This window comes from Hirundo rustica, chromosome 3 (assembly GCF_015227805.2).
Source record: "Hirundo rustica isolate bHirRus1 chromosome 3, bHirRus1.pri.v3, whole genome shotgun sequence".
In the NCBI taxonomy this organism is placed as follows: domain Eukaryota; kingdom Metazoa; phylum Chordata; class Aves; order Passeriformes; family Hirundinidae; genus Hirundo; species Hirundo rustica.
The window spans coordinates 92,072,222-92,087,362 of record NC_053452.1 but is presented as its reverse complement, the minus strand read 5'-3'; the positions used below and the strand labels follow the sequence as shown (position 1 = coordinate 92,087,362).

Sequence of the window (15,141 nt, the reverse complement as noted above, 5' to 3'; positions counted from 1 at the left end):
GGTTTTCTGACTGGTGAACCAGCTGGCAATGTCAGGTCCAATGACAAGTGTGAGATTATTTAAGCCTGCATTGAGAGTGAATTTACATTATGGTGTTCTCCTCCCTGCTGTGAGAGTTATGGGGCAAGTCTTTGTATACCTTTGTCTGAACAAGCTCTGAGATTCTCCTGACCTGCTCTTCTTTGATAGGGTCCACAGTCTCAGTCACTTTAACAGGCAGAAAATAATTTTGATGCACCAAAGTTTTGATCTCGTGCAACATTTTATTTTATTTTATTTTGTTTTGTTTTATTTTATTTTATTTTATTTTAATTAAAACAACAATCAGTACAGAATTTCACTTGCGGATTTTATCCTGAAACATTTGGAAATTCTGGAAATTAACATAAACTTTCCTTCTTTGCTCTATCCAAGATGAAATGCTTAGGAATACCTTGCAATTTAACTATTCATGGGGTGCAGTTTCTCTTTTGCTATGTGTTGTTACTCTCCAAAATCTCTGAGACCATCCATTGATGTTAAGTTGTAATTAATACCAACAATTGGTAATAGCAGACTACATTCAGCCTTGCAAAACAGCAGACAAGTTTTCAGGCACTGCACATTCTGGTATGGAGCTACTGATGGAGCTTAAGATGCAACATTCTTAACACTCACAGCACTTTTAAGATGTTTTCTCCAAGCAAGTAACATTCATAAGTTGTCTTTTGTAAAGAGATACATGGGAAACTTGAACAAAACAGCACCAAACTCATTATTGTTAAAGCTGAGTCAAAAACCATCTTGGAAATTTCCTAGGTTTAAAGCATTCTAACGTATTGATTCTATTTTTAAAATTTAATCATAATAATAAATTACTGAGTTTTAATCACATATATTCTGCCACCAAAGAGTGATTTATGAAATGTCTGTCTCTCCTCCCATAAGTGTCCTGTGCCCTGTAGTTTGCTGTTGCAGTCTTTACAGGTGAGGGACTGTGCAGTTTACTCAGGGATACCTAGTAGCCTTTGCAGAATTAAAACTAAAGTGAGTTACACAACCTTTCAACATGTCAAGGTTGAGGTAGGTTGGATGATTGCTTACCTATTTTTAGATAACAAATTTTTTTGCTTTTAGATAACATTTCCTTTTAAGATAACAAAATTAATCCATTGCTGTTACAACAAAAAGTAAAGCTTCTTAAGACTCCATACATAAAGTAATAATATGATAAGAAATCAGTAATGTGGTATAGGAGATCCTTGAGATAAAAAGTATGTTTCTAATAGAATGTATCTAGAATTGATTAAAAAAGAAATCTTGATCATAATATTATTTGGTACATCTTCCTATTATGTTGAAAAATACACGCATATCTATATGAATAATTTTTCTTAAGGTGATTTTTAAATGTATGTCTATTTATTAAATGTGCCTTTTCTATTTGAATTCTCTTTCCAGCTGAGGTTTACCCCAAAATGTACCACACGTGCTTTTTTCTGGTGACATACATGGCACCACTGTGTCTTATGGTGTTGGCCTATTTGCAAATATTCCGAAAGCTGTGGTGTCGCCAGGTAAGTCACTTAGCACTGGCTCTGTTTGCTTGCTCTTGCAACTTTGTGCAGATTCCCATGTACAAGCTCTTTCTCTATAAACTCCACATTGTCACTTAAGACTTTGATTTTTACATCCAGGCTGGTATACAGTCACCTTGGATAGGCACTGAGACTTATTGAAAAATGAAGGCAGTCAGAAAGTAAACTGATTTTTCATGTCAGTGAAGGGCTTTCTCTTAGAAAGAAAGCAAAAGGCAACAGAAAAATTGATTATAGGTAGAAGAAAGATCTCCCTCACTGTATCTGAAATGATTACCAAAATAACTTAGGTGACCTTATTTATACTGCTAAAATCTCCGGTAGCAATCAAAATTTAAGATTGACCTTCTCATTTTGTTAGTTTTGTTTTTCTTACTCAGGTTGATGGCAGGTCCAATCTGAATTAAATGTAAGCTAGAAAGTTCAACTATCAGTACTGGGAGACTGGAATTGTCTGACGTGAACCTGGCTGTTCTCAATAACACTTGATGTGAACTGGTGACAAATAATTGACACAATTTCTAATATGAACATCTGGTTTTTTTAAGCTTCAAATAAAAGTTACAGGAAAGAAAAAAAAATGCTGAACAAAACAAGCAAAAAACCCCACCAAGCAGACAAACAGAGAACATTTGAATTTAAGTGGCATAAAAGGTGTAATTTTTTTCAGGAATCTTTAAAAAAATACTTTGTGTGTGTGAACTGTAATTTGTCATGCACCAGCCTATGGTGCTCTCTTCTGTCTTCTGCTTTGTCCAGGATTTATCTATAGCTGTAGTCCACCACCAGCTGCTCTGTCATTCTGTAAAGGATAATAAACTCATTCTGTTGAAGAAATAATGCAAGATATTCCCTCTCGAGTGGCTCTAACAATGGTTCATATTTCCATCAAACTATGGACATGAATCACTTCTCTCTCACCAGCATATTTGATACCATCCAATATTGAGGCTGTCCTCAGCAGAGGATAATACCTGTCCCAGGAATATTTTTCATGCAGTTCAAATTTATTCATCAGAGAAGTCACAAATAGACTTTAGGTTTCTAAATATACATATGATGAAATTAAAAATAAAATCTTATACTGACAGAATATATCTCTCGCAAGTAACTTATATACAGGAAATACCAAATCCACTTTCAGGCTTTTTGTTATCGTCCATAAGTCATAACAGCTTTTATTGTCACTTCTAATCTGATTAGGTTAAACCAGAATTGCTGTTTATCATGCTCATGAGCTTTAAATTATTATTTTTGCTTTTAATTTCTTAGTTTGATAAGATTAAATAACAACATAGCTTGGAGATAAAATTTAACCCTTACTGTTTGAGGGGACTCTTCTCCAGAACAGAGGATTTCTTGATTAGTTTTAAGTTCAATCTAAACATAGTTCCAATATTCTCTGCCTTCTGAATCTGTCCTGTATCACCCAATGACTTTATCACCATAATCCTTCTCAACCTTCTATTCTATACCTTCTTTACAATCCGCCTACCCTCTCAAGCTCTCCATTAACTACCTTCATACAAAGCAGTTGTTCTAAACCTACACATAGTTGAAATTGCTGGCTCAGATGCAGAGCAGAAGTTGAATGCCTGGAAACCAACCCTTTTTTTGGGGTTCCCCCTCCCCCCACTCCTCAGTTGTTTTAGCTGATCTATTTGTTCTTCACAATGTTTCCTCTCCCTATTCACCTTGCATGCTGACAAGGTTAGGATGATTCTTTATTTTTCAGTGGCAAAAAGAGAAATTTTACGACAGGTTTAGTGCTTTTAGTGGTGCCAAATTACAGCTGTCTCTCTGCCTGGCATAGATGATAGTGCTATGTATAAGAGGCTGCACTAAGTGAAATTAAAACCACTGCACATCTATTATCAACTGTGACTTGGCTGCAGGCATCAGGCACTTTTCTAAGTGCAGCAGGTGTGCTGTAATCAATCACGTAGCACAAATGAATGCAGTGCTCTAAATGTATTCTTTGGTAACAGTTTCAATTTTAAAAAATCATGCTGTTTACCAGAAATTCAGTTAAATGTGGCGATCTCGTTGCAAGGTACAATGAGCCTTTCAGATCTACGTGATAGAAAAAACACAACAAACAGTAGAAGTTTTCTATGCCCTACATTTTTTCTAAAGGTTCTTTTTTGGAATGTAATATGTTGTACATGCAAATTTTCAGGTGGAAAATAGCAGATAGATTTACAAGTTATTGTTCCTATACTTTGTGTAATAGCTCTTAAATTTTATGACTGTATAAATCAAGCAGATCTTTGAATTAATGATTCACTTTTATAAAGACAAGAATAATCATGCAAAAATACTAGAAATTTTGAGTAATTTATTGTAATTATTAGCAAGGAAGTAGTGATTTAGAAGTCTATGTTCTTGTGTGTATTTTAAGTAGATTAAAACCAGCTTCTGAACAAATAAAACTGAATGGACTTATGATTAATGTGTTGATACACAATTTGTAATAACAAGGTCCAAGTATCCTTCAATTTTCTGATGTCCAAATGCATTGACACTAAAGCCTATTTGTATTAATAATTAGGAACTCCATCCATTTTCTTTTTGGTAGTTGAAATATACCCTTCCAATTTCTGCAGGTTGATACTACATTTGAGATATTTTCTTTGGTTATAAGCCCCTTGAAAACTATCTGAGGAGATAGAGAAAAGTTGCATAAGAAAGTAACTCTAAATTTTAGCACTTGTTTATTCACAGCTAATAGGCTTTTCATAAAACATTGGAATTGCACAAATGCTTCAAAATTATCTCTATGACTGATTCCTTACCAACAAGAAAATACATGTTTTAAACTCCCATGTGCACGCTTGTGTGTACTTGTACATACATGATCATAGAATCATAGAAACATTTGTTTTGAAAAAGGCCCTTAAGGTCACTGAATCCAATCACAGACCTAACACTGCCAAGTCTACCACTAAACCATGTCCTAAGTGCCGCATCTGCTTATCTTTTAAATATCTCCAGGAATGGTGACTCAACCACTTGCCTGGGCAGCCTGTTCCAAGGCTTGACAACCCTTCTGTGAAGAAATTTTTCCTTACATCCAACATAAGCCTCCCCTGGCTTAACTTGAGGCCACTTCCTCTCATTCTATCACTCTGCTACACGCCACAGTCAAGTAGGGTAAATACCTTTGCATAGGACAGACGTGCATTTGTGAAGCTGGTAAGGGCTGATTTCAACTGTGTGACTGGGAACCCACAGAAGAAGTGCAAGCGGCTGAGTTGTTTCAAATATATGGATGCATTAGTAAATCTAAATGTTAAAACTCATCCCCAATTTTGCTTCATAGATTTCCTGCTCGTTACATGGCAACTTTGCCAAAATCTTCCAATGGTTGTAAAACATGTTTGGTGGTACACATGAATGCTGAACTAAGGGCTTGTCTGTGCAAGGAAGATATTCACACACAACCCCTCTCTCCCCCCTCCACTGGCAACAAATAAATAAATAGACCAAACCCAAAAAACAACTAAAAAACCCACACAACCCCACAAAACCCCAAGAAAGTACCTTCTCTAGAACAATTCATTTCTAGAACAATTTCTAGAACACAGAATTGTTTTTAGCATGCTTTTTAGCTTACTTTTATCTTTCTTAAATAAGTATTAAAAAATTCATCATTTTCTGGTCAGTTTGTCTGGATAAGCCCTATTTAAAAAAAAAAAAAAAAAAAAAAAAAGTTATAATAGGCAGTGTGAACATTCCTGATACTTTTGAACTTCAAATATTTCACATGAGATTAGTCACCCTACACACAATTGTACTACACATAAATAAAATGATTTTTCTAGCCAAACGGTTTTCACAATGTATGGCATTGAAAATATTATAAATGTAATTGTAATAGAGTTTTCTGAGAAAGTCATTGACATCTGTATTCTTTCACATTTTGCTTTAGGCAGGAAGTAATTTAGAACTGAAGCAAAAATGTTTTACTTGGCTTGTCTTATGTAAGGGCACAGAAAACAAAAACTTTTTTTTTTTAATAGTGTGGTCCTACATATACTCATGGCAACATGTCTGTGACTAATCTAATTCCTCCTGTGTCTTGATTCTTCCTTTTCCATGATTTCCCTCAGTTTTGAAGAACTTTGCAGAGAGATCCACACCTCAGCCGTGATTGTTTCTTTAACTACTTCACTGTCATCTAGATTGCATGTATGGAAGTTTTATGGCACTTAAGGCTATGCAGGCTTTAAATCCTTGCTTTCCAGTACTGAAAAACTGTTTAGTATTTTATATTAGCAGCATATTAATGGAAAAACCCACTGTGCTATACAACAAAACATTTAATGTAGAACTTTATAGGAACATAATTGCAGCACTAGGGGGTGTAATTTTGATAGCCTGAAGACACAAGCAAGGCAAGGTATGTGAGAAGTAAAGAAAATTTGAGGACATCAGTTGATATCTGTGTAAAAACTACAATTTTTTGTGCAGTCCCTCTAGTATGTCTGAAATTCAGTTTGTTTCCTGCAGCTACATAAATTAATTTAATTTGAAAATCCGTTTTATCCCTGTGAGCTTATAGTGTGTATGTCAAAATGTTTATTTTTCTTGTTGTATCTACAGACAAAATCAGTTTTTAAAAATGTTTTTCAAAATGCCCCTTATTTTGTCTGCCTTAGATCCCAGGAACTTCTTCAGTTGTTCAGAAGAAATGGAAGCCTCAGCAGCCCTCAGCACAGCCCCGAGGGCTGGGACAATCAACAAAGTCAAAGATTAGTGCTGTGGCAGCTGAAATAAAACAGATTCGTGCAAGAAGGAAAACAGCACGTATGCTAATGGTTGTCCTTCTTGTTTTTGCACTTTGCTATCTACCAATTAGCATCCTCAATGTCTTGAAAAGGTAAAGCTTTTCCCAAAATACAAACACTTAGTAAAGCTTTCTATCTAAAATGATCCTCTGTTACAAGATTCCTTTTATTCTAGCAGATACTTTTGAAGGATAAGCTTGCTTATTGCATGATCAAGAAATGGAAAATAAGCATACAATTGCAAGAAAATATTATATATAATATAGATATAACCTATCCGTAGTATTTAAACTAGAGGCCAGATTGTAGAACCCTTATTAACAAGACCTTCCTCATGAAAATGATCTAACCTATCTCCTCATTAAACCTCATTATTTACATGGGATTAGAGCTTGTTTGTTGCAAATGCCCCCATGGAAGTGGAGTCACCTAAATCACCAGCTGAAGGTTAGCCGCAGAGTGTAGTGTTACAGCTTGGCTCTGAGGACTGAGAAATTCTGAGCTCAAACTCATGTACAGTTTTCAGACCCGAATCTAACCCTTCAGTTGGTCCTATGAAGCTGTATTTAAAATTGTTATCTTTTTCTCTCTGTATGTTTTGTATGTAATTATGTACACTCTTGGGTTTTGTACAGTGCCTGACAGACTGAGGTTTTGGTAAAGTTACACCTCATGAGCCCTCTGGAATACCGTTAAGTAATGGCACACAGCAGAAGATTTGAATATCCTAAAAAATAACGAGCGTGTTATTGGTGCTTTTTTAATTGGAGTGTTGGAGCATTTTAGTTTTTAAAGGATAGTTTCAAGGCTTAAGTGCAACCCACTCAATTCTGGCCCTTCCCTAAGGCCTAATTTAAATACTTTTCATTCTTAAATCCCTTCATAGAAAATGCAGAGAGAAAACTGTTTCCAGAGGATGGTTCAGGCCACCTACAACCTGAAACCGAGATACACATGCTGCCTCAACAACAATATCAGAGTAGGCCCAGAGTTAGATTTTCATTTAAATGGCAGAAGTAATGTGTAAAGAGTCTGTGAAATGCAGATTTCCCTGGAGGATAGAAGCTGCTATGGTAGCCTCAGGTTTGGGGCCAGTTCAATGCCTTTTTGATTCCGGAGATATTTGGAGAGTAGCCTAGAGAGTGTGTTGGAGAGTGGGCCTAGAGCCAGGAAGCTCAGTGACATGAGTACATCAGGAACAATTTTCCTGTCTTTTCCTGGCTTATCTGATACCAGATGACTTTAGTCCCTTGGCAGAAAAGTTGTGCATCTTCACCATAGTAAAGTCTCCATTGTGCCAAACCACCAAGACAGGAGGCAGAGGTTTGGGGAGAGGTTTTCATTTTTCTCATGTAAGAGAGCACTGCTGAACAGTCTTTCTGTGATACTGCAAATAGGACATCTGAGATAAAATTGGGCTAGAAGTTGTAAAATCTTTTTAAATTAATCCTAATTTTGCCATCTTTCAGGTTTGCTTTTCTCTTTCTGTAGGGTTTTTGGGATGTTTAATCATGCTGATGACAGAGAAACTGTATATGCCTGGTTCACATTCTCACACTGGCTTGTATATGCAAACAGTGCAGCCAATCCTATTATTTATAACTTCCTCAGTGGTAAGTTACAGTTACCTAGAATTCAAGTTTAATGTATAATTTGAATGTAATGAGGCATAGCAAAAATTGATGGCCATGTAACTTCAGCTCAGCTCCGCCAGTGAATGCTAGATCCTCTTCCTAAAAGAAGTTGCCTGAAGTATCCCATTACCTCCAGGCTGTCTACCAATAAGTAACCTAGAGGGTGCCAGGGCCTGAGTCCAAGTGCTAGAACGTGACTGTCAATGACATTAATGTGGTAGAGAAGTTCCTGGCTTGACTTTGATCTGAAACAAGTACCATTCCTCTAAACACTTCCTGAATGCTCTCTGGCATGTAGCACCGTCCGGGGGCTGTCCTCAGGTGGCATGTTATATTCAAGTATTGGGATTTGGAGGCAGTGAGTCTTCAGCAGTACTTACGTGACCAGACTGTGCCAAATAGGGTCAACTTCAAAGAACCAGCCAGGATGCTGTTTACTTACTAGTTTAGATTTGCCTTAGTTTGTATATGTGTCATTTGGCTTGGAGAGCAGAATCAGGACCTGAACTGGTAGTATTGCAGCTAAATACAGGGAGGCAACACTCTATTGGTCCTCACTACATATTGTCCCACTGTAGTTTCTCTGTGGTGTGCAGTATGAGAATGACCTGAACAATTTCTTCTGAGCACCCAAAAGCACGGGACTGTCAAACATTGTGAATCTTCTTTTAAAATCTATTAACGATAAAACACAAATTAGCCGTGCTCTCTCATTTCACATGTCAAGTAAGCATTCAATCGTTCAAGCCTATATTTGCTCAATTATATATTTTTTTACATATGTAGTTAATCAGCAGACTATCTATGAGGTGGTTTCATTAATCATTCTAGTTTGTCCGTTCTGTCCAGCCAAGAATAATTCAGTCTTCACATCACACCTCTCATGTCTTCTTAGAAAGGGTATCTTTTTTCTGTCTTTCTCCAAGAAGATTAAACTGTGATTTTCTACTTCGGCATTACAAGAGCATCTGGGTGGTTCACATTGATTTTGCTTTAGGTTACTCCTTTATATCCAAATCTTTAAAGTTTGATGAAATGCGGTTTATAGTACAATTTTTTCATGAGTCATTTTTGTGGTTGACAGGGAAATTTAGAGAAGAATTTAAAGCAGCATTTTCCTGTTGCATCTTTGGCATTCGCAGCCACCATGACGAACGGTTCACCAGAGGTCGTGCCAGTACAGAGAGTCGGAAATCCTTGACCACCCAGATCAGCAATTTTGATAACGTTTCAAAACTTTCAGAACACGTTGTATTGACCAACATAAACACAATTCCATCAAATGGTACTGCATCTATTACCCACTGTTAGTATACTGGTCCCTATGCCTTTTGATCCCATAGAAGTAAATTCTAATTGTGCATCCATCAATATTGGGATCTGAGCACAAAGAAAGAAGGGTGTTTAAAATTAAGAACTGACTATAAGAAAATGAAAATAAGTATTTTATAGAATATGCCATAACTTTTATTATATAATGAGGAAAGAAAATTTCATCATATTTATTTCAAAAGTTGTGTTGCAGATATGGATGGAGTAAAGCATTCATATTTTTATACAAATATTTTCTTTAAACTCCTAAGTAAATAAAGAACAAATACCTGAAAGTATGAAAATTATTTTCCCTATCATTGGACTCTGTTTATGAACAGCTGTATTATACTCTGATCTAATTATCTGAAGTTGTGGTATATTTTGTAATAAATATTTTAACCAAAATTTGGTGTAGAGATTGAACTACTATAATGTCCTTTACCATTTCAAATTACCTGCTTAACATGCATTCTGGTGTGAGTTAGGCTGATCAAATAAAAAAGTCATATTAATCTATTTCCCAAAATTTTCTGCTCTTTCTCATGTTAGGTAGGCTATTGCATGTGTTCAGGAACAGCTGGGAAGCCACTTTTTGCTTAATGTAGAAGGACTGGGGGTTTTTACTGAATTCAGTACTATTGCCATTCCTTTATGCATGGCACAAGCAAAGTTACAAATATGAAGCCCATATGACAGTGTGGCTGTAAATGACGTTTTACCCTTTGTTTCTCATTTGTCATCATTCTCGTCTCTCTATCCTCTGCTCATGGAGGGGAGTTAGGCTAGAGGGTCTTTAATGTCTCTTCAAACCCAAACTCTCAGTGATTCCATGAGTGACTTGTAAACAGGAAGCTGTGGTTCTCTGCTGCTCAGAGAGGCATTTGGATAAGGAGCCACAGGGCAATTTACTAAATAGTGCATATTAATAAGTAGTAGAACACATGAAAATGCTGAAAAATAAATAAATAAATAAATAAATAAATAAATAAGCATCACAAATGCTCTTAGCCTTCAGTCAAGAAGCTTTCGCTTAAAAATTTCAAATGCAATTTGAAACATTTTCTGGAAGACCGTGTTATTAATAGATTATCACCTGCATAGTGTTTAATCAGAGAGTGAGTTAGCCAGCCACCTGCTACAAGCAGTGAAGTGATCTTAGAACCTTTATTTTATCTACAGATATCCCAGCTATGCTCAGCCCATTGAAGTCAGCAGAACTGCATCTCCACATACCCGGGATGAACATGACTTCAAATATAGATGAAGCCATGAGGGTTTCTGCAGAAGACACTGCCAAAACAGAGAATGCAGAATGGGATAAATTTGTCCCTAGCATAACAAAACTTACTTCGATGGAGTTACAGCAAGGATGACTTTGGCTCAACACACTACAACTGCCAGAATGCATCACATGCTTTTAGCTGTGGTGCAGACTACAACTGGACAAAGGGATTCCTTCAAGATAACTGCCTATCCTCTTTCTTCTCAGTCTTACAGAAACCTACTTACCTCAGTATGAGCTAAAGAACATGTCTTTACAATTCTTTTTAAAGATTGGATTGTATCATACTTTGTACATATTGTAGATATTTATTTTTATATATTTTAGATGCTGTGAAATGTTCTAAAATGCATCATATAAAGAAATCTAAGTATTTGAAAGAAGGCTAAAACATAATTTATTTATATCCTCTTTCTATAAATGATTGACTCATGTACAAGGAGTGCTAACTTATGCACTAGTGATATTCTGGCATTACTTTGCACTTCTTTTTCTGCAAATCCACTTGTAGTAAGTTCTATGTTTATTACGGAACTTTCACTTCAGATTGATTTGGGGAGAGTCCACATTACTTTTCTAAGTACAGACATGCTTCTAAGACGTGAATCCAAAGTGCTGAAAGTCACGTTATAACAAGATTATACTTAAATAGCTTTTTTTTTCTTTCTTTCTTTTTTTTTTTTTCTTTTTTTTTATTTTTTTTTTCCAGATTTGAGTGCCTAAAAAGTAACCGTTTAAATAAAACTTATGTGATGCTCAAAGGTGCTATAGGCTCAAATTTCCAACTCAGGCCAATAGGAATAGCAAATGTCAGCACCACTGAAGGATGGGACATTTTAACTTTGGTAGCTCATTTTAGTCCATAATGTGTAAGTGTTGCTCCAGAAGATCATTGAAAATCTTTAGCATAGGAAACATTAGTTGTCTTTCACTTTCATGACTTCTCTCTCAACTGCCATTTAATACTAAAGATACAATCAATTTGCAAATCTATATATCTATTTATGGGATAATCTCCCTGGCCTGGAGCTTCCTACTATGTATTTTATTTTTCTCCTTAAAGGTTGGAGATGGTGCATCACTGGAGACTTAGCCTTCTAGAAGAATGTGGTCTATTGGCTAGAAAAAGGCTAATTATCAGAAACTGAGATACAATTTCCTTGTGGCACTATTCTTGTGTTTCAGTCCAGATTTTTCAAAAGAAAGGGTAAGATGAGAGGGAGGTCTTTTTTTCATTAAAAAGGATTTGCCATAGAAATAAGACAGTCTCATGTATTCAAATGTTTCTATAAAGCCAATTATTAATCGACCGGGTGTTATTTGATTACCTTTTGTAAATATTTTTCTAGGCTTTCCTTTGACCTAATGTCATGCAATGTACTATCTCTCATGGCAACTATAGTTTTATGAAGTGCTCAATCACTTTATGCTTTAGCCTTCCCCAACAGCTGTTTTACATTGGTGCAGTTCCTCCTAGTTTACATTGGTGTTAAGTGGGAGAAAGAGATTTGCATTCATTTGTATATTAAAGTTTTCTATATAAAGAGAATATTCTCATTTTGATTAAAAAAGAATAAAGAAAAATATATAAATGGACAGAATGTTTAAATATTAAATAAATTAATAAGAATTTCAATATTACTATGTGTAAGCTTAATTTTTAAGTACATCTATTATGTCAATGTTATTTCAAGAAATTATTTTGCCTTGTCTCTTTCAAGAAAATAAAACCTGAATAACTGTGGAAAGCACAGCAGGATTTGATTTCATAGCTATTTCAATTCCGTTACCATGAGAAGGCTATTTTTGCTCTTCAACCATGGAAAATGCAGAATTGTTAGAGTGTTTACCAAGATACATTTTTTTTCTATATAATTTGAAATGACTGAACAAACAGCTGCTGAATTAACATTACAGATACGGGGAAATGGAATTTGAAAAGTCCTCTTAAGTTTTTCTTTTGCTTAGCTATAAGCAAATAAATAGTCAAAAAGCTAAAAAGTAGTATAGCAACCCAGCTGCAAAATAATTATCAATAATCATTTATTTGAGACACAAAATATCTCAGCCCATGATTAAAAAATGTCTACTATGCCCAAATTTGGCAAAGCTATATTTTTATTTCAGAAAACATATTTTTAGCTTTTCCTTGAAGAAAGAATGTAGAAAGCAATGGTTATTTAAGAAAACATGGGCAGCATAAGAGGGGAGTATGTATACATTTCAAACATAGAAGGTCATGGGTCACTGTGGAAGGCCAGCAAAATTTTTATGCCTTGTTCAGTGTGTTGCCCAGATCCCTGTGAGATGAACAGAGAGGAAAAAGGGTACAGTACTCCTGACCTGGGCCAGCAAACAAAGAACTAAAATATTGATGTTAGTGATGCTCGTGGAAAATCCTAATTAGTGTCTTTCTAAAGAGGGGGTGAATACCACCTGCTGACACAATTTGTATTCTTTTGCTTAATGCCAGGGGGATAAATTGTGTTAGCTAAGTTAGTTCTGAGGCAAGAACATCCTTAAAGGTCAATGGCAGTTTTTGGAGTCTGGAGGTGTTTCATGCCATGTAAAAAGGGAGGTTCTGACCTTAATTTTGTCTTTGTAAGAGAAAGCATATCTTTTGTTCTCTTTTTATCTTTTCTTATTTTCACCTAGATCTCCAGAATTTAAATGTTCCAACATTTCTAGGAATTTCTTTTAACCACAACTTTAACTTAGCAGTCCTTTTTATGTGGAGAAGATAAATAAAATATGAGACATTCATTAGCAAATGATTCTGGGTTTTCTCTGGACAATTTCTATTGAGTAAACAGCATAACTTTCAGACTCAAAAGGATAGCTAGAGAGTGTTAACTAATTTTTTTGCCAGAGACTATGGTTATCAAGGTAAATATTGGTAAAATATGGTTATCAAGATAAATAACTGGTTATTTTTATGAAAAGATTTTTCATTCAAAAATAAATATGTTTGATGAAAATATTCCTATGCTTTTATTTCTTTAGTTTTACAAAATATATTTTTTAATTACAATAATCTCTGGGAGAAATAAACCCAATAGTGAGCAATAGCCAGCAATAGAGATAGAAATAGCTGTGAGAAGAGAGGGTATAATGAACGAACATTTCTTATCCAGCATCTAAATACTGAAAGTTATCTGAAAGCTGGGCTTTAATTGGGTTTTGTTACCTCTAGCTGCTTTGCTATTCTAATATTTCCACTAATGAAATGGAGAGAAATGGAGAAACGGAGTACTCATGCCATTGTTTCTGCTTGTCCCCAGCAGCATCAAACATAGGGTTTAAATCACTGCATATTTGTTCCTACAGATATTAGTTGTTGTGCCACCATCATTCTGGTGCTTTGTCTCTCAACATATTTCACAGTATTGGAGGTCTGATATCCTGAGCTGTTTCTCCTTTACTGTTGTCGCTGTAGTGATAAGCTTGTGCCTTGCAGTCACAATGAATGCAAGATAATATCTCCGTCTCCATCTCCAAAAACGCAGTGTTCTTTCTTCTGGACTACATAGAGAGAGAGAGAACAGTCTCATTCTCTGATATTATCAAAATTGACATGTGTTATTAACCTGGAGAGTGCTTTATAGGTTGGAGAATACACCAAACATTAGTTTAACTCAGCCCTTTCTCTATGACGTATCATAACCTACTGCTGCATATTACAGTGGTTTAAGGCAAAGGCAAATTTAGCTTTCAAGCCCAGAATTTGTCTCACAGCTAAAATTATATTACTCTCCCAGGCTGTTTTTCCATTTGACAATTAGGTTTTTTGGGGGCTGTTGGATATATTGGGTGAAGTAATATATTATTTATTGAACAATTTAAAAAGCCCACAAACAAATATTTAGTAATTTTTGTCATTAAGAGCTTACATAAATAATGCAGTTGAAAAAACTAAGATAAAATCTGTGTTAAAAAAAAAAAAAAATACATGCAAGATTTATTTTTCCTGAGCTAAGAAAAATAACTAAAATCAGGACTTTGGGTCAAGTTTTGCTTTGTCAGTAGGGACAGGATTTTTATCACTATAGCTGAACCTCTGACAGTTAAGTTGGAGATATGACATCTTTTTGTTTAGGCATTTAGGGACCAAATACGGTATTAAAAATATTCTGAATGGGATAGGCCATTTATGAAAACAAGATTCATGAGTAGCATGGAGAAACCAGTAGGCATCTGTGGCTTCCTCCTCCTTCCACTGCGAAACCAAAGAGCGCGCACCGAAGCCAGCACGCGTATGATTGCATCCTTTATGATTGACTGCTTCATTTATAAGTGCCGAGTCAGCTGCTGAGTTTTGTATGGCAAACTGTTTTCTGAGGTATTTCAGTGAAACGCCCGAGGTACACTCATAGTCCAGTCTGGGTCTAGACTACAGTTTAATTATTTCTTCCCCTCGCCTGCCGTCCAAGATTGTCTTCCACATCTGAGATGAAAACAAACAAATTCACTTGTAAAATGCATTGAAGAGTGCTTACGGAAGGTGACAGGACATAGCAACAGGTATTTTCCAAAGAGCTTATAGG

At 35.6% G+C, this 15,141-nt stretch overlaps 1 protein-coding gene across 1 annotated transcript in view; it reads left to right on the top strand.

Moving 5' to 3' along the window:
• HCRTR2 (hypocretin receptor 2) overlaps nucleotides 1-10,816 on the top strand; it is a 33,068-nt gene extending 22,252 nt beyond the window's left edge. Inside the window, exons 4-8 of the mRNA XM_040059684.2 lie at nucleotides 1,441-1,556; nucleotides 6,239-6,459; nucleotides 7,859-7,980; nucleotides 9,086-9,286; nucleotides 10,495-10,816. Of these exons, the coding sequence (XP_039915618.1) occupies nucleotides 1,441-1,556; nucleotides 6,239-6,459; nucleotides 7,859-7,980; nucleotides 9,086-9,286; nucleotides 10,495-10,688 (854 nt within the window). The 3' untranslated portion in view covers nucleotides 10,689-10,816. The remainder of the gene's footprint in view (nucleotides 1-1,440; nucleotides 1,557-6,238; nucleotides 6,460-7,858; nucleotides 7,981-9,085; nucleotides 9,287-10,494) is intronic.
• The last annotated feature ends 4,325 nt before the right edge of the window (nucleotides 10,817-15,141 follow it).